Below are 24,117 nucleotides of genomic sequence, written 5' to 3'. Positions count from 1 at the left end.
CCGCGGCGCCCGCCGGGAAATACCGGCGCGAGGCGGCAACGGCGGCGGAATGCCGGTGGCACTACAGCTCCCGGCGTGCCTCGCGCGGAGAACAACTCCCGGCGTGCCTCGCGCGCGACGCCCGTTACCGGCGCTGAGGGCCCGCTCCCCACCCCACAAAATGGCGCTGGGTGCCCGGCGGCGGAAAGGGGAGTCTGTCCCCGCCAGTGCCCCGGGAACCCGCCCGGCAGAGGGGCCCCGACCCCGACCCGCCCCCCGCGGCCCCGCCACAGCCACACGGCAGTCCGATGCACAGATGTAGTTTATTCGTTTCACAGCAAAGGGCTCGCGGCCGGCGCCGGGCCTCGCGCCCACCCGCGGGTCCCTACTCCAAACCCGAGCGCGGGCAGCGAGCGCCGCGGCACCGGCCGCCCCGCTCTTCGTCACCCCGCGTGTTCAGCTCTGTGTTTAAGGAGATCTTGGCTAAGTAAACTCAAGTCTGGTAGAGGAGTTTAAGACAGATCTATGTTTGCTTATACAGTACGTGAGTAAACAGAGGAAAAGAAGCAGGACAACCAGTGAGTGAGTTCACAGACCGTCATTTCCAGGTATGCCTGCCTCACAGTGCTCTATTTACATAAATTACAGAAATTTCATATATATTGTTCTCTGAAGCCCAATTAGACAAATATCTACCTATATATAATATAAAAAATACAGGGATTTGACTCTTCCTTTTGAAGTAAAATGTACATGATCCAACTGTGAGCAGGAGTTAAACCTGAAAACTCAGGCCTGTTGCTACTGAAGTTAACACCACACACAACACTGCTGTCAAGTGTAGCTATGTCCTCTTCCTCCCCAGCCCAGATAATGATCCACCCCAACCCAGTCAGAAAACCCAAAACTCAAAACATGTTTTCATGAAAAAAAAAAAAAAATTCAAGTAAGGATGAAGATGGGTTTCACCATTTCAACAGTTTGTGACTTCAGTCAGTAGCAATGCAAACAAAGCCTGTGCAATGGCAGCTGTGCTTCCTCTTTCAAAAGCCACCCAAGCATCCCACCCTCTTCATAGTTACCATCTTTGGGGTTTTGTTGCTTTTTTCCTTGTAAATACCACTAGCAGTTCTTCAAAAAAAGAAAGAAAAAAATCTAGACAAAGGGAAGAATCCTTCCCCCAGAAAGCCTTCCCAGCAGTGGGAGACTTCCCTGCTTCTTTGTCCATTTACAGTATATTTCAGGGGAACTTGGCCCAGGTCCAACAGGACTGTCCACTGAAGGAAGGTCGCAGAAAGGCCAGGGCTAAACTTTGCTCTTGGCAAATTAGAGTCTTTAATAAAGAGTAACATGTGCAAAAAATTAAATAGATCAACCCAGGTTTCCAGAATTATTGTTGTCAGAATGCTTACTTTCTATTTGTGTTCTTACCCAACCCAATGCTGAAATCTCAATTAAGTACCCGAGGTAAAAAGTGACATTTGGGAGAGATCACCAAAAAGAAAAAACAAACCAAGAGGTGTAATCTGTTACCTCAGTGTCCTTCCTCCACCCAGATGCCTGCTTTAAAGACACATATGCAGCAGCAAAAAGAAAAAGTGTAAGAACATCCCCTTCTCTCCGTGAGGACAAAGCACTGCTTCTAGTTGTTTTTGAAGGAGGAATTGTTTCCTAACAGGTGGAGTGGGTGTTTAGCCTTCCATTTGCAAGGAGGGGGGTGGGACCATCAGCTGTTCCCAGTTGCTTCCTGGCAAGTTTGTGGTGTTCTTTTCCCCTCTGGACACATTATAGCTGGAAACCTTCCATCGGGGCTTCAGGTTGCTGGAAGATGAATTGCTGCTGGTTCTCATCTACTTGGGGAGCTAGAGCAGAGTCATCCTCTACTCCAAAGTAGTGCTCAATCAGGTCAAAGGCCTTCTGGTAGATCTCTTGGTTCTCATGGCTCTGCAGGAACTCTATCTTATCCAAGCCTTAGAGAAGAGAAAAGTGGCATGTAATGAAACAAGGAGATCCTAATGTTTACGCTGTCCCACAACCATCCTTGCTCCTGTTCAGGACAAGACCCCTGCCTGTGTTAGATCTGCATTTTGTCAGCAGCACTCTGACATCTAAAGCCAACTCTTCCTGTTACTCCAGAGTCGCTTGGGGATTTTATCTGTATCAGACAGCACTGACATCTTCACAACAGTAGGTTTAGCTGATACAGCTAAAGCAGATTTGCTCACATCTCCCTGCTGAAGACTAAACTGAAATCAGTGAAATTAATACAACTGGCTGTGAATGGTTAGACAGTCCTGGGGTTGGAAGGGGGAAGAAACAGGCCCTGATCCAGTAGCCTCCCTCCAGCAGGAGGGCAGTGACTGCTTTAGCTCTCCAAATTAAATCCATTGCTGGAAAGGAAGCAGCCAAGCAGTAAACACTCTTGGGAATTTCAAGAATTGCTCTTACTGGGAGAAGAGAGACATTTCCAAAGCTAGTTTGGAACATAATCCCTTGTCTGGTACACATTTAAATGCTTCACAGGAATGAAACCAAAGTCAGCAACAGACACCTGTCAACATATCCTATGGTTTTCAAAGTCAATATTAGCAAGGCCACCAGCCACAACCTACCATAGGCCTCCTCGATCAGGCTGCAGTAAGGGTTGATGCCTGTCCCGCTCTGATTGGCCTCCTGCTCTCCAAGCCTCAGTATGTTCTCCAGGCCATTCAATGCCACCTGAACAATCTTTGAGTCCATGACAGTCAGCAGGTCACAAAGAGGCTTGATACAACCCAAGTTTACCAGGTATCTACAGAGAGAGCACCAAGAATGTACACTCAGCTTTCAGGATAGCAAGCATCACCTTCATTCGTTTAAGAAAAGCTCAAGAGAATGAGTCAAACTAAAATAACGTTACCTAATACAGTAGTGTGTTTTACTGTTTTGCAGCCTTAATCTGTATCCACTTATTTCTATTCATATACAAACCTCATTTAAAAAAAGAGCTACCAGCTCCCTTTGAAATCCAGGTGATACTCAGATTAAGTCCACACTGAAGTTTAATTTGTAAGTGAGGTTTGGACATGCAGCCTAGCTATTTAAAAATGGGGAGGGAAAGCAGTTTGGATTAGCCTGACACTTGCTTATCCTATTTCAGAAGGAAACTGCAATGCACAGCAGAGCATACTGTCTAGCTGCAACTTTGCCTGTGTCTCAAGTACTCTCCCACAGGTTCTCCAGATTGCTCCCTTACTACTTTGTCTTGCAGTTCCAAAAGACATAAAGCTGCCATACATTCAGAATGATTTTCCCTAAGAGGAGCCATAGGGTACCTGATCTGTTCTGGAGTTCCTCCTGACGTTGCATTTGTAATAGCCCATGCTGCCTCTTTCCTTGTACGGAATTCTGCTTTCTGCAAGATTTCTATCAGCACCGGGAAAATGTTTGCATCTATGACTGCCTGGGGAGAAAGAACAGTAAGAAGTGTTTGAATTGGCAACATGGTTTCCAAAAGCAGCTGAAAGAAACCTCTATTTTACAATACACTTCCCAGCCTAAACCTTTTTCAGCAATTCCTCCATTTTATTCCTTTACTAAATCCTATTAATGTAGGATATTCAATTCCATAACTAGCACAGTAGACAATCCCTCCTTATTGCATCAGTACTGTAGAAAGTCTTTCATCATTTTATCTGCCTTTATATGTAGGCCCTTAGAAGGCCAATTAAACCTCAACAAGCTACAGGTTTTCAACAGGGTATCTCTAATTGAACATGGAGAAATGGTGGCTTTATGTCCTTTTCTTATTCCAGTGATCCAACAGGGGGTACTCATTTTAGAGTAGTCTCTTTGTAGGTACAATTAGCAAATTTTAGTTATTTTATTTGGCAGACAGCTGGGAGCAGCCTGCCTGCAAGAAAACCTGCAGAACAGAAGTTAAAAAAGCCTGTACATGTCAGATAAACTTCCAGACTCTCAACACTGAACTTGGAATCCAAGATCACTACACATAAATAGAAATGTCTCAAAGCTGTACCTGTATTTGCGCTCTGTTTCCTGCTGTGATGTTAGAAATAGTCCAGCAGGCTTCTTTTCTAATTGACTCCTTGGGACTGCTTAATAAGTGAAGGAGACAAGGCAGTGCTGAACAGTTCAGGATCACCTTATGAGAAGGAAAGCAGAAGTGAGGTCACCAGTATTAGGTACAGAGCTAAGTTTTCCACCTTCTTTCAATTCTCACACAGTGGATATGCTGTATGGGTGCTGCATTTCCTCCTCCTCTTTCTGAAAAGGTCAGGGAGGGAAAGGTACTTCTACTATTATATAGTTGGGAAAAAAGGTACTTTGCCCCATCTTCCATGTATCTTGAGATCAGCCTTTCTGAAGCTCCATTTAAGAACCACACAAAAACAAAACACCCACCACACATCTAAAGTAACAAAGAAAAGCAGATGCTATTCTGATGTGCTTTGCCTTGCTGCAGCAGTCAGACTAAACCATGCTGATGGAAAACAGACTACTACCAACTAAAGCACTCACATGGAAAGCGATCATGCACTGATATGCAAGAGACTTTCTGACAACCATAAGTGTCATTAGTATCAAGAGTTGTACTCCTCCTTAGTTGCACCTGTAAGAGGGTCAGATCCCCTCACCTGGGTCTGGATGTCATCGCCTGTCACAATGTTGCCAACAGCTCGCAAAGCTGGGGAGGCCACTTTGTAATCATTGTGCCTGCAGAAAAGATAGTGTAGGGATAACCACAGATCTGTCAGATCACATGCACCTGAATCTTTAATTCTCTCCAGTTTCTCATCTGCACCATTTAGAATTCCATCCCCTAGCATACGGGGATGCACTATGGACAGAAGTTTTCCATACTACCACAGGATAAGCAGAGACTGAATATAAACTTGTGATAGGGACAGTTTTGATCTTTTACATCCTAACTGCATCACCTTCATCTCAAGTACATTATCTGACCCCCTTCCTGAACACAGATGTTAATGCAGTGAAAACACCCAGAATTTTTCCAGGAGAATTTTGGAAGCAAGTAGCTATCTATCAATTATCAAAATTTAATTAAAAAGAGAAGAGGCCCATGCATTCAAACTGCAAACAGAAAAGATTTTTGCCCAAGTTTCCATGTAGCTATCAAAAAGACAAAGCCAAGCTGACTTTTACTAGACGCTGTTGTTCTTATTGTCCTATTTGTCTAGTGACTACGCTTCTGTGAGCACATTTGAAGAGTCTGAGGGCGTGAGACGGACTACGCTAATCAGCACAATACTCTTTCAGAGAGTAGCCTAAGTGTCAGTCTGGACTTCCATTAAGTTCTTCCCAGTATACAGTATTGTTACTCCAGCACTAGAACACTCAGTATCTCTCAAAGAAAAGCCAATAAGCTACAGCCCTCAGCCTGCATCAGCCCCTAACGTAACTGCTCCAGATTTAGCTAAGGTATCCGAACAATCCTAGATAGTGCCTGGATTCTGTGCCCACCAGAAGCAGCAAGTACGCTGTGGCAAATTTTGGTATGAACACATGCTCAGCCACGTGCTGCCCATTCTCACTGCTTCAGCCCTGAGAGAGACAAGATACTTACATTAACAGCTCCACCAGTCGTCGACACACACCAGAGTCAATAACTGCTTGAATTTTCTCATTTGGGCCATCTGATAAATAGGAAAGAGCCCAGCATGCATCTGCCAGCAAGTCAGAGTCACTGTTGAATAATAATCGGGACAACACTGGCAGGCAGGGAGATACCTACAACAACAGCAACCACCCGGGAAGTTTAGTCACATTCTGTCAAGGACCGCTGCATTTGCATGTAAACATCATGTGGCTATGCTGACTGCTAAGATAAGTGTTGTATGTCCAGTTTTCTTCCCCGAAGTCAGCAGCTTCCCAGCTGGTTTACATGGCTCAGAGAATCTAAGATTGCCTCAACAGCTTTATTTCTAAACTAAAACTATATCCCTTCCTCTTGGACTAAGTCTAGACTCCCAAGGCAAGTGCTACTGTGCATGCTACAGTTTGGAAGCTACATACATTTCTTATATAAGAACACTACTCCATTTCTTGCTCTTAATAATCCTAAATAGTTCAGTACGCAGAGCTGGAACCATTAATAGTTCCACCTCTGATTACTCTGCTCATTTGTAAGTGTCTTTATTACACTCAATTCAGATTTCATCCCTCACTGCAGGCTCCCCAGCTTTCACAAGTGAACTTTCAAGTGAAATAGATCTTAAACCCTTTTAGTTCTACCAAAAAAGGATGGGACAGATCTGAATGGCCAGTAGAGCCCCTTAGTGACAGTGGCACAGCAGGAAAGGGAAAACTATCACAGCTGTTTGGTAGCTGTAACAGTTCTGAGGGAGTCCTGTTTTGTAGCATTTAGAAATCTCAGAATCAGGTTTTAATCATGATTTGGAATGAAGCCTCAGACGTCCAGAGTTCATCCCAAAAGGGTTCAGAGAAGCCCAGAGCATGTACTCCTTGCACAGAAGTCAGGGTTCACCCCTCGCTTGAGCAGCCCAGCTGATGGCCTGTCAACTGAGCGATGTTAAGAGGTTGGCAGAAAGCTAAGTGGGCACTCAAATACCTGCTGAACAGTAAGATCTCAATCTCAGCAGGAAGAACCTCACCCTATTCCTTCCTAGAATGCCTTACAAAACAACTGCCAGAAGTAATTTGGACCAACACCTTGACTGGGTGTCTCCCCACCAGCTGCCTGCCAATAAGGTATTTATTCTCACCTTATCAAATTCAGGCGGTGGATTCTTTCCTCTGCACAAGTTTGACAAGGCCCAGACAGCATTTCGTGTCATCGTCAACCTGGTGGACTTCGTAAGGAGCCTAAAGAGACAGTTACCATGAATTATAGCCTTAGTGTAGAATGTAAGTTACTGGGAACCAGCAAGGGAATCAAAATTGAAGAAAGCTAACTTCAAGGAAGCCAAGCCACTATGATACTTGCTGTAGCTCAAGCCATGCTGTTTGTCACTTGAGCCTCTCAATAAGCAAGAAAGTGAAATGCAGCTACTTCTAGGATGAACAACTATCGTTCCTAACAATGTAAAGTAACACTGAACAGGAAGGCAAGTACCATGGTAGGCAAGTTGCAGAAGGAAGTGTATGTTAGTAGAACGCAGTTCCAAATTTGAATTCAGCCAAGGCAGATACACACTTTTCTGAGGTCAGATGGTTCTCACTAGAGACCAGCTGACAGGAACTGCTGTGTCTCAGCTCTAATGAATACCATGAGCCCTGCTGGCTGAGGAGGACTTCGGTCAGCAATTGCTGCTGAAAGAGGAGATTGACAGAAGTGTAACAACTTAAGAGTTATTTGTGACAAAGCATCAGTTTGCCAAGGACAGCTAAAGTAAATATATTTTTTCCAAGAGCAGCAATTAGTGCTTGAGAGCAGGCTTCCAAGACAGAACATGCCACACACTAGCTGCAGAGAGAAGGCAGTATGCAGAGACCTGCTCCCCTTCCTCAGTCCTAGAGGAGCCCATTCAGACAAGCTTCTGAAACTCGTAGCGTAAGCATGAGGAGCAGGCATCCAAAAGGACACATTGAAACAGCAAGCCCCATGACTTCAGAAGGACAACCACACTGCGAGGGCACTCACTTCAGATTCAAAGCAGTATAAAGGTCTGTGAGAAGGCATGTTATCTACCAAGTCCCACTCTACTTTATCAGATATTGTCTGAACAACTGCCAGTTTATCTGTTACCAATGGTTTGATTCCCAGTAAACACTGACACATATTGCTAGGGAGCCTATTCACCTAGCATGCATATTGCTCTGCTGTAGTACAATGGGACTTCAAGAACTGTATTGGCAAGTATTCATGGCTACTCACATTAACAAGGGAGGAAGAATAGCGCAGTTAAGGACATAATCTCTACACACAGAGCTGTCTCCAGCAATGTTCCCCAATGCCCAGACAGCCTGAAAGGAAAGAGCAACAGTTTTAGCATTCACAAAGTCTCTAAACAGAGGAAGAAAAGGGCAGTGTGCTAGAAAGGCATTTTCCTACAACTCCAGGTAACTGATACTTCAGTTCGTGTCTGAAGCCAGTTGTCAGATACCACTCATTTTGAACACTGCATTTTAATCATGTGCAGTCCACTGTGGTTCTTTCCTACCCCTAAAGAAAGAAGTGAGCCTTACCTGTTCTTGAACATCCTCAAAGTCAGAGTTTAACAGCTCTATAAAGATAGGGACTGCCCCAGCCTCAATTACTATTTTCGTTTGTTGGGAGGTTCCTGATGCAATATTCGTCAATGCCCAGGCTGCTTCAAACTGAAACAAGCAAATAAATGATACAGGCATGAATAAAACAATTTTGATACAGCAAGATATTCACCACTGAATTTCGGTTGTTATTCTCTTGTCCTCTACTAAACATAAAGGTTGAGAGAGGAGAAAAAAGTTACTCCATGAAACACCTCAGTACCTGAAGAAAACAGATTTTACCGTCTTGAACAACAGACAAAACATGTCCACTAAATGCTTTCTCAGAGGCTATAGCTTCTCAAAGAATTAACAAGTGAAAACACTGTCAGTCACACCACATCATCTCACTTATATGTCATACTGGAAAGTGGCCAAGTGAAAACATGTAGCCTAGAAATACACATGAAGTAGAAAGTTTAATCTATCCAGTGCAGACAGCCAGTTCTAATCTACCCCCCGATCTGGGTAATACCACAGAAATGTCTTAAGTTAAAATGAAGTTGAGCAAGAAGTTCTCCGCTTTTGTTGCTTATTCATTACTTGATTTAAATATAGATTTCCATTCAGTTCTCCTTGAAGGTAAGCCCCTATGAGATAAGGTCTTGGGCTGGAGGGCAGGAAGGAAGACTGTCATCAACTCTGACATCAAGTCCCATTTATGGAAGTATTTTTAACCCCCACAAAGTAACTATAGTTATTACCAAGCTGGAAGGAATCTCAGGAAGCCATCATCCCTCCGCCCCACGGCGGGATCAGCTCTAAGCCATTTCTAACAAGATACTTCGCATATTCTTAAAAGCCTTCCAATAATGGAGATTTTTCCCTACACAGTTTGTTCTAAGGCTTAAGTATCTACCAGCAGAAAGGTCAGACACAGGAAAGCCAAACTTTCTTTTGCTGCAACTTAAATATGATTTCTTGTCCTACCTCAATTGACAGCATATTTAAGTTATCATTTTTACTAATATTTTTCCAGGAATTGGATTTAGGGCAATTTATAATTCCCTCCCTTTTGCCTCTTTACAAGCTTTATGTGCCATCTTTATCTTTTCACATCCACAATATGATCTGCATCTTTGTGTTCAAGACATCACTTTTCCCTAATGGCACTTTTGGGTTCATGTTGCTCAGCTGTGAAATTAATGGTTACATGGCATGAAAAAATCATACCACAGAGTCTCCCTTACCTGTAGCGTGCAATTTTCACTTCTTTTCAGGAATTCAACAAATCTGTCCACCACTCCCTGAGTGTTTATCACTTCATCTATCGGAGGATTTGGCTCTGAAATAGCAAGGCAGCGTCAAAACAGTATATAGGCCTAATACAGAGGAGTAAACAAGCATGGACAATTATGGAACTGAATTGCTTCCAAGCTGTACTCAACTGGACAGATCAACTCCCCAGACTCACTTTCTGAACAGTTCATCCAATCATAAATCATTAGCAAATTTACTAGATGATCAAGTTTCTAGAATGATGCTTTCCCCAAACCCAAAGTTGCTAAGCTTCTGTATAGCACAAGCCCACAAATGCTCTCAATAGAAAAGCTATGTCTGATCTTGTAACATGGATAAGATCAGTCATATTTACCTTTGGACAGTAGCTTCCTGAATTTCTGGGTGGTTGCTAGCTGTAGATCAGGGTCATCTGAGAAAAGCATCTCTACCATCTCCCTTGTAATCACTCCCTCCTGAAAGGGCAGAAAGGGGATAGAAGTATTCCATTTCACACCAAGGTTACTAAAGGTATTGCAGTCAAGACCACCTATTGATTTTGTGCTTAGCTAGTAATCCAAAGATTCACAACTCAAGATTACAGCACGCTATTTTAATTCCTGGAAGACTCCTCCAGTTCAATATAGAACACTTGCAACATTCCCAAAAGTGGGGAAAACAGAAAGGCAAAGCTTGTTAGTTCTATACAGTCTGCAGCATTAAATCTGAAGGTGCGACTGCAACAAAGAAAAGGCGCCTTACCCCACATGTTGTGGAACTGACGTAAGAATCCGCAAGAAGGCTATCAAACATGGAGGCATCTTCATTAATCAGTTCCACATTTCTTCTTTTAAAGAGCTAGGGGGGAAAAAAGAAAAGTCTTTATTAGGAAGCAATGATGAACAATCTTCATAACTAGATATTCTTGTTCCACAAACAAGATACTGTCAGCTAGACTAAATGCAACCTGAATAAAAAAAGCAGTCATTAATAACAGCTCTGCACTCCGAAGACCAGTTTGGCATACAAACCTTGATAATAAAACAAGTCAAGTCTTGCCCTCAAATATGCAAATACCCAAGTCACTGAAACACTGGTATGGACAAGTGCAGAATTTAGCCTAACGAGCTCAGGAAACTAGGGAGAAGACAACTTGTAGACGGTGCACTAATAGAGCACATATTTAGTCAGAGCCACACACATCATTGGGAACTCACTTTCATAGACCTCCAAGCTAAAAAACAGCTCAGAGTTGAGAAATACTTTCAGCCCATACTTTCATTTACTTTTTCTGCTTCTTGAGGAAACAACCCTATTCACTAATTGATCAAAAAAGTCTTAAAAGCAAGGATCCATTAACAAAAGCCTCCAGTACCCCAAGGACAAAGAGCTTGGAGAGCTCTTGATGTGAACTACAGTCTGTACTAGATGCACAGCAAAAAAATCTCAGCTGGAACAGGAAAATGACAACTGCCAACAAGTCTTAATACACCAACTCTTGAAGGTTCCAGTCTAACAGGAGCACACTCCCAACTGTGTTAAGGCTGTATATAAGCTAGTCAAGGTGAGTTACCTGTTGCTCTCGTTTCTGTTTGCGCAGTTGGATCCCTTCCTCTTCTCTTCTCCGACGCATTTCCTCAGGATTTAGGGCTTTATTCTTGTAACTCTTCATTCGATAGTTATCCTTTGCAGGGCTCGCCATGGTTTCTGTAAAGAGAAACTATCTGCTTCAGATTTCTTTTCATTCTCCATTCTATTAATCCACCTGCCCTCCTCAAAGTCAACACACACAAGACCAGGCATGGAACAGCCAGATCAGACAGCCTTTTAGATTAAAAAGCAAGAGTTGGTTTCTTAAACGCTGAAGTAGAAGTTTCCAGTTAGAATGCAATTCTGACCTTAGTTCACATGATATGTGAAGACAAGAATATTATGAAGTTTCTAGGAAGTACGAGAGTAGATTTATTGCTCTGAAAGCAACCTCGACCTGACTTCAATATCAAGCACACTACCCATATGAAAGATTTTTACTTACACCTCTTGAGGACAATGAAGCCATTTATACCTAACTTCTACTTGGGTTTTCAGCAGAAACTGTTTCCCTGCTATCATCATGGCATAAATCACATCTTAAAGATTCTTTCCTAGATTCAAAGGCCTATCGAAGGCCATCTGGCAAGAAATGGATTGTCAATCAACGCAACTACGTCAACTTCAGTATTTTTAGAGCAGCCTATGAAAGCATCCAAATTCGTACGCATGGCAAAATACAACGGAATGTACAGCAAACACTGAGGCCTTGATTTCATGCTTCTAACAAAAAACATTGAAAAAAAGAATAAAGCTGTACATAACAGAGTAATCTGGTGGGACAAACATGGCCTAAGTGTTCAGTTCTTGACCTACTTATTTTGCTGCTTTGTATTTATCTGCCTAATGCAGTACTTCAAACTCGATTACTTATTTCCCTCCTAGTCAGGGAAATGACACTCCACTATCTGGCACAGTGAGAGCAACCAGTACCAAGCAGTAACTTGAGTACAAAAGGATATCAACTCGTTAACTGCATCTTTTTACTGCTTTGACCAGATCAACTCCTTGCATCTTTCCAAAGGCTCCCTTTCTCCAACTTATGAAACAGATTGTTTGGCTTCATTTCTGTGACCTTCAAAGGACAGGAAGGAAACAATTATGATATACAGTATCAAAATGCCAATTAACCCTGTGACCAACAACTTACTTTACTCTGTCAGACTGCTGGATACCAGTATCTTTGTTTTCTTCCACCTGCCTCTAGCATTGGAAGGAGTGTCCTGGGAAAGTCTGCAGTGCTATCTCATTATAACCTCTTCTTTCAAACTTTGAGCACTCCTCAGCCATGTTACTTACAGAAAATTTAACTGACTGTTATCAACCGCCTCCAGACATTCTGGAACCATTCCAAAACCAGCTGTAGAAGTTTCAGAGCTCACCGCCCTACTACTGGGAAGGCCCACAGCCATGCCAGGGGAACGGACACACAAGCAAGGTATAAATACCCAACATTTCACTGCCATGGAAAAAGAAAACCACTTGAGGAATTCATGTGTTAACATGAGAGGCAACAAAATACTTTTGTTCTGTGATTTCAGAGAAATAGCTAAAAGAGACAGAACACTAGGTACGACCAGGAAAAAAAAGAAGACTCCATTTCATAGTATCTGCTGTTTAAGAGGGCATTCCCTTACCTAGCCAAGGCATCAAGAGGCTGTTCTTGTGAAAAGCAATGGAAAAAGCGAAAACCCCACCAAGATCCAAGTTCCTCTAGTCATTTGCACTGTAACAAGTACACATGTCCCTGGTGGACAGCCCTGACCCCACACTGTTCAGAGTTGCAAAACCATTTTGAAGCTTGGCAACTGACAGCTGCAGCCAGAGACATGATGCTTGAAGAGATGAGGTAGCATGAGCTGTAAGTTTATTAGCAACTCGAGTCTGAAAAAAAACCAACCATAACTCTTCATCAGCAAAAGCAGTATTCCAGTGCAAGACTAGAAAGTCCTTTCCAGTAGCCTGCATAAGACACACTAACAACCTGGGTGTGTGCCTAAGTGGGTCAGAATTTGTAAGAAAAAGTGACTACATCATCCTAAGCACCACGAAGGAAGATGTATACAGCCTCAAAAAAAGACTGCAAGACAAGCAGAGGCTGAGGACCGCAGAGAAGCTATGCAACTGCTCCCACTCATCCATTCCTCTTCCCAGCAGCCCTTTATGTCAAAATTGCAGGGAAGGCATCTTATTTACTGAATAGCAACTAATTCAGAAGGTAGAGAACATTCAGAAAAAAGTCTATAGGCTTTAGGGGTTTATATCTGCTCCTACAGTAGCAAGATGTCATCTATACACAGATTTTAATTCAGGCAATATTTAACTACTGCTGCTTGTTCCGCAGGTGCAAGTGTTCCTATTACTATCCCAACACTAATGGCTGTTACATCTACACAAGAGAGTAACGGTGGCTAGTTCAATTCAGAAAGATTACAACACAACCCCTAACAAAGTCAAACTTGTTACCTCCCTTTGGAAGGTGAGGTCTCCAATTAAGAGGTAGTTTTAAGAAAGGGAGGAGGAAAAAGTGATTAAGCAGGTTAATACTATATACAGGATTACCAGCCAGTTAGTCATATAAATAGCTAAATGACACATGACAGTTCAGCTGCCTGGGAACTTGCACAATCCCACTCAGCCAGGCGCACCCAGCGCACTGCTCTGGACAACCTGCGTTCTGGGTGTCGGGAAGCAGCTAGGAAGGAAGTTAGGCCACGCTACGAGCTCTCAGAGCACACTAAGCAGCTCTGTCATACAAGGTACAGGGCATAAGAACACTGTTACACTGTAGGGAAACCCCAGAGATAAAGCAAGCCACTGACGAGGGAGCTTCGTGACAGCTGTCTAGCCATACACCACTGCCCAGTGGTGTACCTGGCACTTGACTTTATTATATCTTGCACACATTTACCACTTCAGACACTGCTTTTTCCAGTCTGTCATCTGTCCCAATACTTTAATGAGATTGGAACACTAATTTGTTACATTACATCTAATTTCTATGGAAACAGATGAATGTCACAAATGCAGGATTATGACTTCACTGTGAGCTCAGCAGATGCTGGAGGCAGCACAGACTGCAGCAAGCACAAACCGATGAAAAACAGAACAGACAGCGAGATGCCAAGCACATACAAATTCTTTACTTGCACTGTTTCAGTACAAAACATCTAGCTAACCCAGTATATCTGCAAGTCAGGCTTCAGTGTTAACTATTAACTCAAATTCTATCAATGTAAACAGCCACAAAACTATCTCACTAAGTCAGACTATTGGAGTGATTTGGATTTTATAGTTAGGAAAAGCAATCATCCACTCAGAGGAGTGATGCTCAGACAATACTCAAGCCACAGATTTTCACGTTGCATTTTAACTGTTGCTCTGAGAAGTTTCTGCTTTTAAAGAAGAATTCTTGATTGCAAGATGGCCAAGTTTCTTTAAATGCAGCAACTAAAGCTTTGGAGCTTCTATTTAAGACAGCTGCCCTAACCTTTAAGTGCCGTCCTACTAGGACAGCATCTTATACTCTCTCCCAGGAAAGATTTTTCTTCTCTAAAAACCTGCTAAGCCCTACCTTAAATCAAGATAGCATGAGCTCACACCCTGGAATTATGAAGTTGTTCTGATGTTATTCCAGTCAGGACTCTGAGCTCAACTACAGCACTCAAACTATGCGAGAGGACTGTTTCCTCCTACACCACAGTGGTCATGCCACAACCTGTCAGCCAACTGCAGCATGCCCAGAGCAAATCACAGCCTCCCGGTGCCCCTTCTCCGAGACCACAAGCGGCCTGCACACCAGAGGAGCTGCCCCGGCCGTGCCTGCAGCCTGCTCACCACTAGCCTCTGCCCTCAAGCCCTGACCAGCCTCCTGTCAGGACAGGTATGGGCACCCATTGCCAGCACGGAGGAAGAAAAGTGCAGGCACCCAAGCACAAGCACCTTGGGGCTCAGCTCTGAGCCAGCAGAGCCAATCTAACAGCTCACTGCACAAAGAGGGCAGACCTACTGCACGTATTATACATACACCTCAGCACAAGACAAGGAGAAAGCTATGCAGCCATCTAGCTAGAATGGCTGGACACCACAATCCCAGCACAGTCCCTTCGCAACAGGCACAAGACCGTATTTTCACTCCTAGAGCTGCTCATGCAACAAGGTAAGCTCAACTGAGTTTGCTCAGAGTAAGGCAAGGGGGAGGGAAGCCACCCACACAAAACAAACCCCCCAAAACAAAGCCACATGCATGTCTTTTTTGGAGCAATACTGTTCGACAAGGGCCAGAGCTTGCCCTGCTCTACTAAGAGATCAGCACAGCGTGAACACATTGGTAGAGAAAGGAAAACAGTAAGAATTAGGACAGAAGAGCCTTAGCATGAGGCACCTCCTCCACCAGGAGAAAGAAAAGCAAATAGTCTTTCCAAGTAACAGCAAAAGCCACTCCAGCTACTTATATTTCAGGCCCTTGCTCATGCTTTGTTCCTATCACCCTAATCTCCTGCTGCAAAAGACAGCCTAGCTTTCTAGGAACCTGGTTTCCTCTAAGTTCAGCATCCCTTGGATTAACCTAGAACATTAAAACCTGTCTTTTCCTTTTCCATTGGTCAATTAAACCTGATTACTGAGAGTTCCTTAGAAGTATCCAAGTTTCCTGAACAGTATATTGCCATTCACATACCACTCGTTACAAAATAGCTCAAACTGCATTATCCTCAGGTTAAACTCTTCTAGTCAGGTTCATCTTCCCCAGTGCAGAGGTAAAAAACAGAGCTAAAGCTTGTACTGCCTGTTACAAATACAGCCTGCAGAGCCTTCAACCCATCTCCTCTTAATACCTCTGCAAACAGTTCCACTAATCTACAAGAGCATTAACTCACTTTCCAAATATGAGGATCGCTTGAGGATCTGCTATTTCACAATGAAAAACTCATGGTGTTCATTCAAGAAAAGCACAAGGAGACTTACGTAGTTAACCCCACTTAAAATAGTGTTCTGACCAAGCCTGGACCAGATACCACTTCTGCTCTAGGAAGCCCCGACCTCACACACTCCCTAAGTTGGTGCCTTTCACAGCCACGTAGCTCCTTGCAATAGCGAGGTTTATTCACAGCAGCTCCCCTGAAGAAAAGTGACAGTATTTGCATTTAAATAGAGCTCTCCTGTTGAGCATCTGAGCTCTGTACCTCCCATCAGATCTGCCAACTATTAGCCCCAAGATGCCAAACCAGACATTAAATTCAGTGCTAACATGACACATTAAATAGATTTAAGGATTATCAGGTGCATACATAAAGATCTATTTCTATATCCTGAACACATAACAGCAGGTAACCCCGGCTCTGCAGGACAAGTTTTGAAATCCGTTTGTACACGTCTGACAATTTGCTTTAATAGAGCTCAGCTATGTAAAGCTTTGCTTAGACACCTCAGCAGCCACACAGCTGTAAGGCTCGCTGAAGAGCCAAACTCTTCCTAGCCCTGGCTCAGAGGGGCTCCTCTCTCCTGATGAAGAGCAATAATTGGTGAGCTTTGCAGAAAGATCAGAAGAGAACACATACTAAGTGTCATATAAACTCAAACATACCCTATCACCCCTCCCAGGCTAAACTGAAAATACCGGGGATGACCACAGCACAAAATTAGCTTTTTATAACTTTTTAAGAAGACTGGCCTACATCCTCAAGACTCACATTATTAAAAGCCCATACGAAACAATCAGCTTCTCTATTATTCTTCATTATTCCCCCTGCCCCAGAGGCGTGGAGGTGGGGGGGGAAGGCCCACATGGGATTTCCAAAGCCCTGCAAGATCTTGCCTCCTGGTATACAGCACATCTTCAGCATACACAGTTAAAAAGTCCTCATGCCAACACCTTTGGAACCAAGTTATTCACAAAAAAATATGCAATTTAAGTCAAAGCAAGGCTTTATCAAGCTAGTCATAATTCATACTGGGAAGGACTTTAGTATTCTGTGAGCTGAGAATCCTGTTACAAGAGCTACAGAAGCAGTCAAACTTAGGGACAAAGTTTAACTGAACGATACCTTTTCCTTTCAATTCTTTGTATTAAAGAAGCCCTCAGGAGACAGGAGAATCTTGGCTCCTGCTGTAGGTCTTGTTGGTAAGTTTGCTTCACTGAGGAAAAATCCTTTTGTGTTCTATTCATTCTTCAGTCCCTACCATATATTGAATGATGAAGAAGAGTATTCAGTTTAAGTAAAAGAACAAGAAAAAACAGTGAGAAAATTTGACTTTGAAGGCTCAGCAGAGCACCCAAATCCTGTAAGCATCTATGTAAAGGCCAACATAAGCTACAGTTTTCAGCTAGAAAACTAATTCCAGGGCCATTACTGCCACACCAAGATTATCAATTTCTTAATGTTACTGGATCAGAAACCCAATCTCACTTTTCTCCAGATAATGTTCTCCCCATTTCTCTGCATTACAAAAAGCATTTGCTCCAAACATTTTTCAGCTGCTGATTAAAGCTTCCCAGCTGAGTCACTGCAGGGACTCATATGTCTAAATCAGGACTTGTGCTGCTGAGTCAGACTGAAGCAACAGAACAGAGAAACAGTTACCCTGACAAATTTGACAACTGTTTTTAAGCCTAAACACCCTTTCACAAAGGTAATCTTTATAAGATACCCATTACAGCTCTGTTACTGGGCATAAGACATTTATCCCTAAGACAAAGCCTGCCGGCAAGGAAGACTGACAGCCACATGTCCAGGGTGGGATATGGCAGCAAGAGTATACAAGTGTAACCAATGTATTTGATGAATTCTATAAGCATTGATCAATTAGCGCCTACGTGGTACATTTCAAAGTTGCCCAGCTGGGAACAAGGGTTGGACCAGATGACCTCTGAAGGTCCCTTCCAAACTGCATTTTCCTGTGATACTATAAACTTGGTCAGTTACAGTTAAGAAAACAAACAAACACAATTTGACTAGCAAAACACAGTAAGTGAACTACAAAGTTCCATTTGACCAGCCTTGCTTGCTATATTCCCTGGATTTTTTCCATCTGGCAGCAAGTTCTTCCATTTCCAGAGGATTCCAGAGGATTTCCAAGCTCCTCCAGGCCTGCCTCCCCATTTGCACAGGCTCCGAGCTAAGTACCTGCCCCTATGGCATCACACCCCTGCCCTGCTGCCGCAAGGCAAACTGCCACAAGTACAGCAGTGGTTACCACTCTTTGCTGTCCTCAGTCTCCTCGTATTCATGGTCCAACACATCAGACAAGATTTTTGTCACACTGAGTTGCGGGGGGATGCAAAAAGCCACTTCACAAATTCATACAGGTTTCCCCCCTTTCAGGGCACCAAGGAGATTCACAAACTGGACAGAAAACACAGGCCTCTCCCTTGGAACAGTTATCAGGAGAAACAGCTTGGTAGATTTTTCTCTGTAGTTTTTGTTTTCAACAAAATGTTTGTGCTATTCCTGAAGGGCATGGTGTTGGAAGCACAAAGTTTAAATTAAGCTGATTTAGCAGTAAACATCGGAGCAGTTCAGATCATATGAAGTGAACATTTTACAATTAGAAGAACAAGGTAACAGTACTAAAACAGAGATTGAAGACTCATATCACCTGAAAATGTTCATGGCCTCTTGCGTATATTACAGTTACCAGGGCATTTTTTTAAAAAAGAAAAAAGAAAGCTTCTCTGATATTCTTAAAGCTGGGGAAGGAGGGGACTGGAAGAATATGCCAATTATTATCTCAAGCTACAAAGAGTCAATAGCAGGCAGTGAGTATTAGGCTGACTATACATTATGCCTTCTGGAGAAATGAGAGATCATGAAGCAGTGAATACTAACATTTGTTACTCAAATTCTCATTATTTCTGCAGTCAGCTAGTCAAATACAGCTCACGAGAACATGCTGACAGTTAAGCCTTGGAAACTTGATTCAGTATGAGCTGAATGCCCAGCTATATCAAGTATTTTGCTTTTTTGAGTCAATCAAGCCAATCAGTAGCTGTGGTATGAATCCAAAGTACTTGGAGATCACTGAGTAGATGGCATTGTAGGTCTGTCATGTTAGTTTTGAACATTAATTTCTTTTTGCTATCATCTATTTACAGCTAGAAAGAAAACTTCTGGCCACTTCTACGTTCTCTAATTGACACTTCTTTCCTCAAACTGTCAAAGCTGCTGTTTTAAGTGAACAAACAAAACCATTCAATGTAACAGACAATGGAACAGTATTAGGCATTTCTGAAGTGTTTCAAAATCTAATCCCTCTCTAGTGTATTAGCATTAATCAATAATTCCTTTGTAAATTTAAAGAGTGTCACTTTGAAAACCATTGCTGAAGTCTTGCAGCTGAAGTAGTAACATCTGAGGCTACCTTAAAATAAATTGCTAAAACTACTTCTAAGTTCACTCTACAATTAGCAGTGCTTACAGAGGGAACACAGAAAATTCATGTGTGTCATTTTATCATTTGTGAAAGAGTTCCTTAACTTTGAGAAGCAACAAAAAATTCATCTGCAACTCAGATCACGTAATGTATTGTACATCATTCGGACCGTTGAGATGTCCTTAGCTGAGCATATTGAACTGAAACACCTGCTTTACAAGGCAACAGAAGAATTCTTCGTAACAGCAGCTACAAATAGGGACATATCAGCTTCTCTATAGAGGGTTCTCTTCAAAAAAGTGCATCTCATACAACTTAACTACTTCAGTTGAGACTGTAGAAAGAAAACAGTAAACAATACATGCTTCTTTAATACAAGTCAAATGAATTTTGTAGAATTACTTGTATGCACCCATATAAAAAGACAACGCAAACTGCTATCAAAAACTAGCTAAGAATAGGTTCTTTTTTAAATCTGTTATTTTATCTACCTGCAATTTGATAGTTTTACAACTAAGAACAAACTGGGAAAAAAAAATCACTTCACTGCTCAGAAGATGCAGAGGGACAAGGAAACCAAACAGTTATGCACACAGGAAAAAAAACAACTACGTAAGAAGTCCTGTCAAAGAGACAGCTACTGAGGACTTTTCCATTACAGTCTTGAAATTATCCCAGCTGGTGTTAAACCTTGGAGAAGTATCAAGGGTTTGTGGTCTTGTCACTTGTGCACTTCTGTTTTGAATGTTTTAACTCTGCTGCTTTTCTGTTCTCATGTAGATTCTTCTCAACTGTTTACTACGAACGAGCACCACACGGATTCAGTAATCTCCGAGAGCTGTCTTGAACACAGCCTGCCACTATCCCCGAGCTGGGTGCTTTACTAGCACAGAATGTACTGTGTGCAAAACGCTTATCCATGCAGTTATTTGGCTGTCTGGTGCAGCAGTCACCATTGGCTCATTCCCTTCTGTTTTAGCTACCAAGAGCCAGTGATGTGATATCATTACTGGAATGCGCAACCGCTTTGCTGATGGTGCTGGCTGCGAAGGGGGAAGGGAAAAAAGCAAAAAAACATTTTCTTTGGGAGAATTAACAATCGTACAGTGTACTTGTCTTTCATTAGCGTCAGTCTCGCATTAAGACTCCTTTTACAGTATCTGTGCCCCAATGTGAGAACCCACCTAATCCTAAGTCTGGTTCTCAAAACACTAATTTCACCTCTACCTAACCTTTTCACCCCAAATCTAAAGTTTGGGGGCTTTAAGTTCTTTGCAACCTGATTCCCATGTTCTGAGACATTCAGATTTCCTTAAGAGCATACCAATGATCTACCAGGTATAACGATGTCTCACCAGAGGCCAGACAGTCCTTTGTAACAGTTCTAAAACAAACAGACAATAAGTCTTTGACTAAGCCAACTCAAACTCAAGACGTGCATGAGCTACAGGAGTTAAAGCAACCAGAAACAGTTGAAGGCAGTTGGAAAGCTCTAAGATCCTGACAAGCTCATCCTTCCCAACACGTGCTTTGCTACAGAAACAAAACAAACAGTACTGTCTGGTTTTTGATGAGCAAATTTGATGTTGAGTCTCACTAGTACAATAGTTGAAAACTGAAAGGATGAAAGAATTAGTACTTTCACTGTTACACTAGCCATTTTAATAGCTGAGCTCCCCTTTACAAAGTTCATGTTTGCTCTCTGCTAAACACAAGCAAACAAAGAAAACTAGCCAAGTAACTAGTTAAACTCATCATCCATCAGCCACAGAAGCTTTGGTTTAAGAATCAACCGTTACATACTGCTTCATACACTGTGGCACAATAAAGACATTTAGACATGCAATTTGCACAGTGAATGAAGGAAGACCTGATGACCATTTCCAGTAACACTGGCAAGACCAATATTCTACAACTACGTACAAGACACAACTGTATTCAACCTGCAACATACAAAAAAAGGGGTAGCAATGTTGTCCTTCCACAATATAGCCACATTACCCCAAAACATTGACAAAGCAGACTTGGTTTATTAAAAAAGACTTTAAAAGTTACACTAGAACAACTCAACGAAGGACGAGTATTAAGTTGTTGCTGTCAAGAAAAAAAGACTCTGCTTGAAGCTCCAACAAGCAACTGAGGAGTGGGAGGGGAAAGGAAAAGCTTCTTTGCATAAGTGTCCTCAGCTATGCATAACACACACAGTTTTCAGACATTCACGAACAAGCCTGAGGACATTTTTCTACTCAAAGTTGCCACTCAAGATTTTAAATCTCGAGTTATAAGTTTTAAAAGCTGCTCTAGACTGAGTAGTTCTGTAGCCATTGCATATGCAGACTTGCAGCCACTTCTGGAACATCACAAGAGATGTCTGAAGATGGAACAAGGGTTTCTGACAAGGTTGTTTTGATCAAGCTGCATCCCACGATGAAGGGCATTTTTAAGACTTCTGAAGGCAGGGCTGGTTAAAAGATAATAGTGCTGCTTAAAAGCAATAAGAAACTAGTCCTTACTTCACAAAGGAGTCTTACTCTACTTCGTAAGGGATGAGCCTGCTATAGGCCTGCTTTTCACCTTCACCTCATCCATTCAAAGCCTGCCTTGCTACTTTAAGCCTCAAGAAAGTGACAGTCTTGCTTCCTTGAGTGGGGAGCCTTGATTTGGAGCTATGTCAGAGACAACAAAAGAAGTCTTCTGTTATTGAAATGCCTTTTAAAGGGCAATGCTCAGTTATGATTTATGTGTAGCTAACAAACTATCTGCTCTCTCTCCAAACCCTTGCTTAAATATATTTAGTTATACTGCTTATGAATATACAAAGTCACCCACTCTATTTGCTTCCCATACAGTGTCAGGAGATGTATTTGTTTCTTTTGTCTCCAGTGACATGCTGTACAGAATCAATGCTATGTGACAGCCTCTACGCTTTTATGTTCGCATTTAATACAACATCAGCAGTAGTGTGAAGAGCTCACTCTAGGTTTTCTACCATGGCAAGAGACAAACATAATCGTGTGTAAGTAGGGTTTTCATCTAGCTTAATTTGGAGTTATAGCGTGGAATTGAGATTTATACAACACAGTAAGGTAAAAATCATATCCTCCTGCATTAGTGTAACACATGAGGTAAAACAACAGGGCCCGCTAGGTTATGAGAACACTGACCAGTATAGTAGGAGCTCACATAAGCGAGTCCTAGACTCTCACAAACTTCAGGATTTAAATTAAATCAGACACCCGAGGGGTGACAGGATGCCACCGACGCTTGGATGAAGCTGCAGGAGCAGCAGCTCCCCTCAGCCACTGCTGCCTCCGAGGGCTCCGGCTCGGCGCCCGCGGCAGAGGGAGCTCCCCGCCCCCGGACGCTTCGGTACCGAATAACCCGCTATTCCCGGTGTCCCCCCGCCCCGGGCAGGGCCCAGCCCGGGCTGCGCCTCACCAAGCCGCTCTCCCACGGCCGGGGCAGCGGGCAGCGACCCCCGCGGGCAGCAGCCCTGCCGCCGCGCCCCCAAACCCCCGAAACGCCCCCAAAACCCCCCGGCCCCGCCCGCAGTGGGCGGCCCCGGCAGCCGCGGCCCCCCCACCCGGCCCCGCCCGCAGCGGGCGGCCCCGGCAGCCGCGGCCCCCCCACCCGGCCCCGAGCCGCCCGCGCCCCGGGGCCCGACGCGGCCTCCCCCGCCCCCCGGCCCGGCCCGGCCCGGCCCGGCCCGGCCGCGCCGCACGGCGGGCAGGCGGCCCCCGGCCCCCCTCAGCGGAGCGGCGCGGACGGGCTGCCACCGCCGCCCGGCGGCGCCTCGCCGCCCTCCCCGGGCTGCCCGCGGCCGCCCTCACCCATCGCGGCTGCTCCGGCTGCGGCTCCCGAGCTGCGGCGGCCACAATATGGCGGGGAGAGAGAGGCAGGGCGAAGGGAGAAGGCGGCCAACGGCGGCCGCGAAGAGACAAACCTCCTCCAGCGCCGCGGGCGCCCCGCCCCTTAAAGAGGCGGGGCGGGGAGGGGGCGGGGCGCCCCCGCAGCCAGGGCGCCCCCAGCGGGCGGGGGCGGCGCCGCAGCCGCCGCGCCGGGCGGCCCGGGAGCGGCGGGGGGGTCCCGGCCCGGTGCGGCCCCCCGAGCCCCCGGCGGCGGGCGGACAGCGGGCCGGGCCGGGAGGCGCCGGAACGCTCTAAGAAGTCCTTTTATTATAAAGTGCGTCGGCGCCGCGGGTGCCGCGCCGCCGCGGCGCGGGGCCTCAGGTGGTGCGGGGCCGGCGGTTGCCGCCCATGGCCAGGAACACGTCGATGGGGATGTGGGGCAGCGTCAGGCAGTGGCTCCCGGGGCATCGTCGCAGCTGCCTGTGCAGGGAGAGAGCAGCGTTAGCTCGACGGCGTGGCGGGGCGTGGCATGGCACACTGGGGCGCAGCGGGGCACGGCGTGGCACGGCACAGCGTGGCCCAGCATTGCATGGCACAGCACGGCATTGCATGCCACCTCTGGGGCTGCATGGCAGAGCGTGGCACGGCATTGCACGGCATCGCATGCCACCACGGGGGCTGACCAGCACAGCGTGGCACGGCATTGCATGGCATTACATGCCACTGCTGAGGCTGCACAGCACAACGTGGGACGGCATTGCACAGCGTTGCATGCCCCTGTGGGGGCTGCATGGCAGAGCGTGGCACAGCATTGCACGGCGTTGCATGCCACTGCTGGGGCTGCATGGCACAGCGTGGCACGGCACAGCATGGCCTGGCA

At 44.7% G+C, this 24,117-nt stretch overlaps 1 protein-coding gene across 2 annotated transcripts; it reads right to left on the bottom strand.

The window, feature by feature from the left end:
* Positions 1-283: 283 nt before the first annotated feature.
* Positions 284-23,358, bottom strand: KPNA6 (karyopherin subunit alpha 6). Of its 2 annotated transcripts, none has more exons than XM_064525170.1 (14): positions 23,220-23,358; positions 11,003-11,136; positions 10,192-10,287; positions 9,806-9,905; positions 9,402-9,496; positions 8,149-8,280; positions 7,838-7,926; positions 6,726-6,825; positions 5,567-5,730; positions 4,617-4,695; positions 3,998-4,123; positions 3,294-3,421; positions 2,592-2,770; positions 284-1,949 (listed from the first exon to the last, which is right to left on the bottom strand). In XM_064525170.1, the coding sequence occupies exons 1-14, from the start codon at positions 23,221-23,223 to the stop codon at positions 1,765-1,767; spliced, it is 1,611 nt and encodes a 536-aa protein (XP_064381240.1). In that variant the 5' UTR covers positions 23,224-23,358; the 3' UTR covers positions 284-1,764. The 2 variants fall into 2 exon arrangements, with proteins under 2 accessions (XP_064381240.1, XP_025954002.1); XM_026098217.2 differs by lacking the exon at positions 23,220-23,358 and adding an exon at positions 12,170-12,277.
* Between the last annotated feature and the right edge of the window lie 759 nt (positions 23,359-24,117).

The sequence above is a fragment of the Dromaius novaehollandiae genome, chromosome 23 (assembly GCF_036370855.1).
Source record: "Dromaius novaehollandiae isolate bDroNov1 chromosome 23, bDroNov1.hap1, whole genome shotgun sequence".
Classification (NCBI taxonomy): domain Eukaryota; kingdom Metazoa; phylum Chordata; class Aves; order Casuariiformes; family Dromaiidae; genus Dromaius; species Dromaius novaehollandiae.
This window is presented reverse-complemented; position numbering and strand designations above follow the sequence as displayed.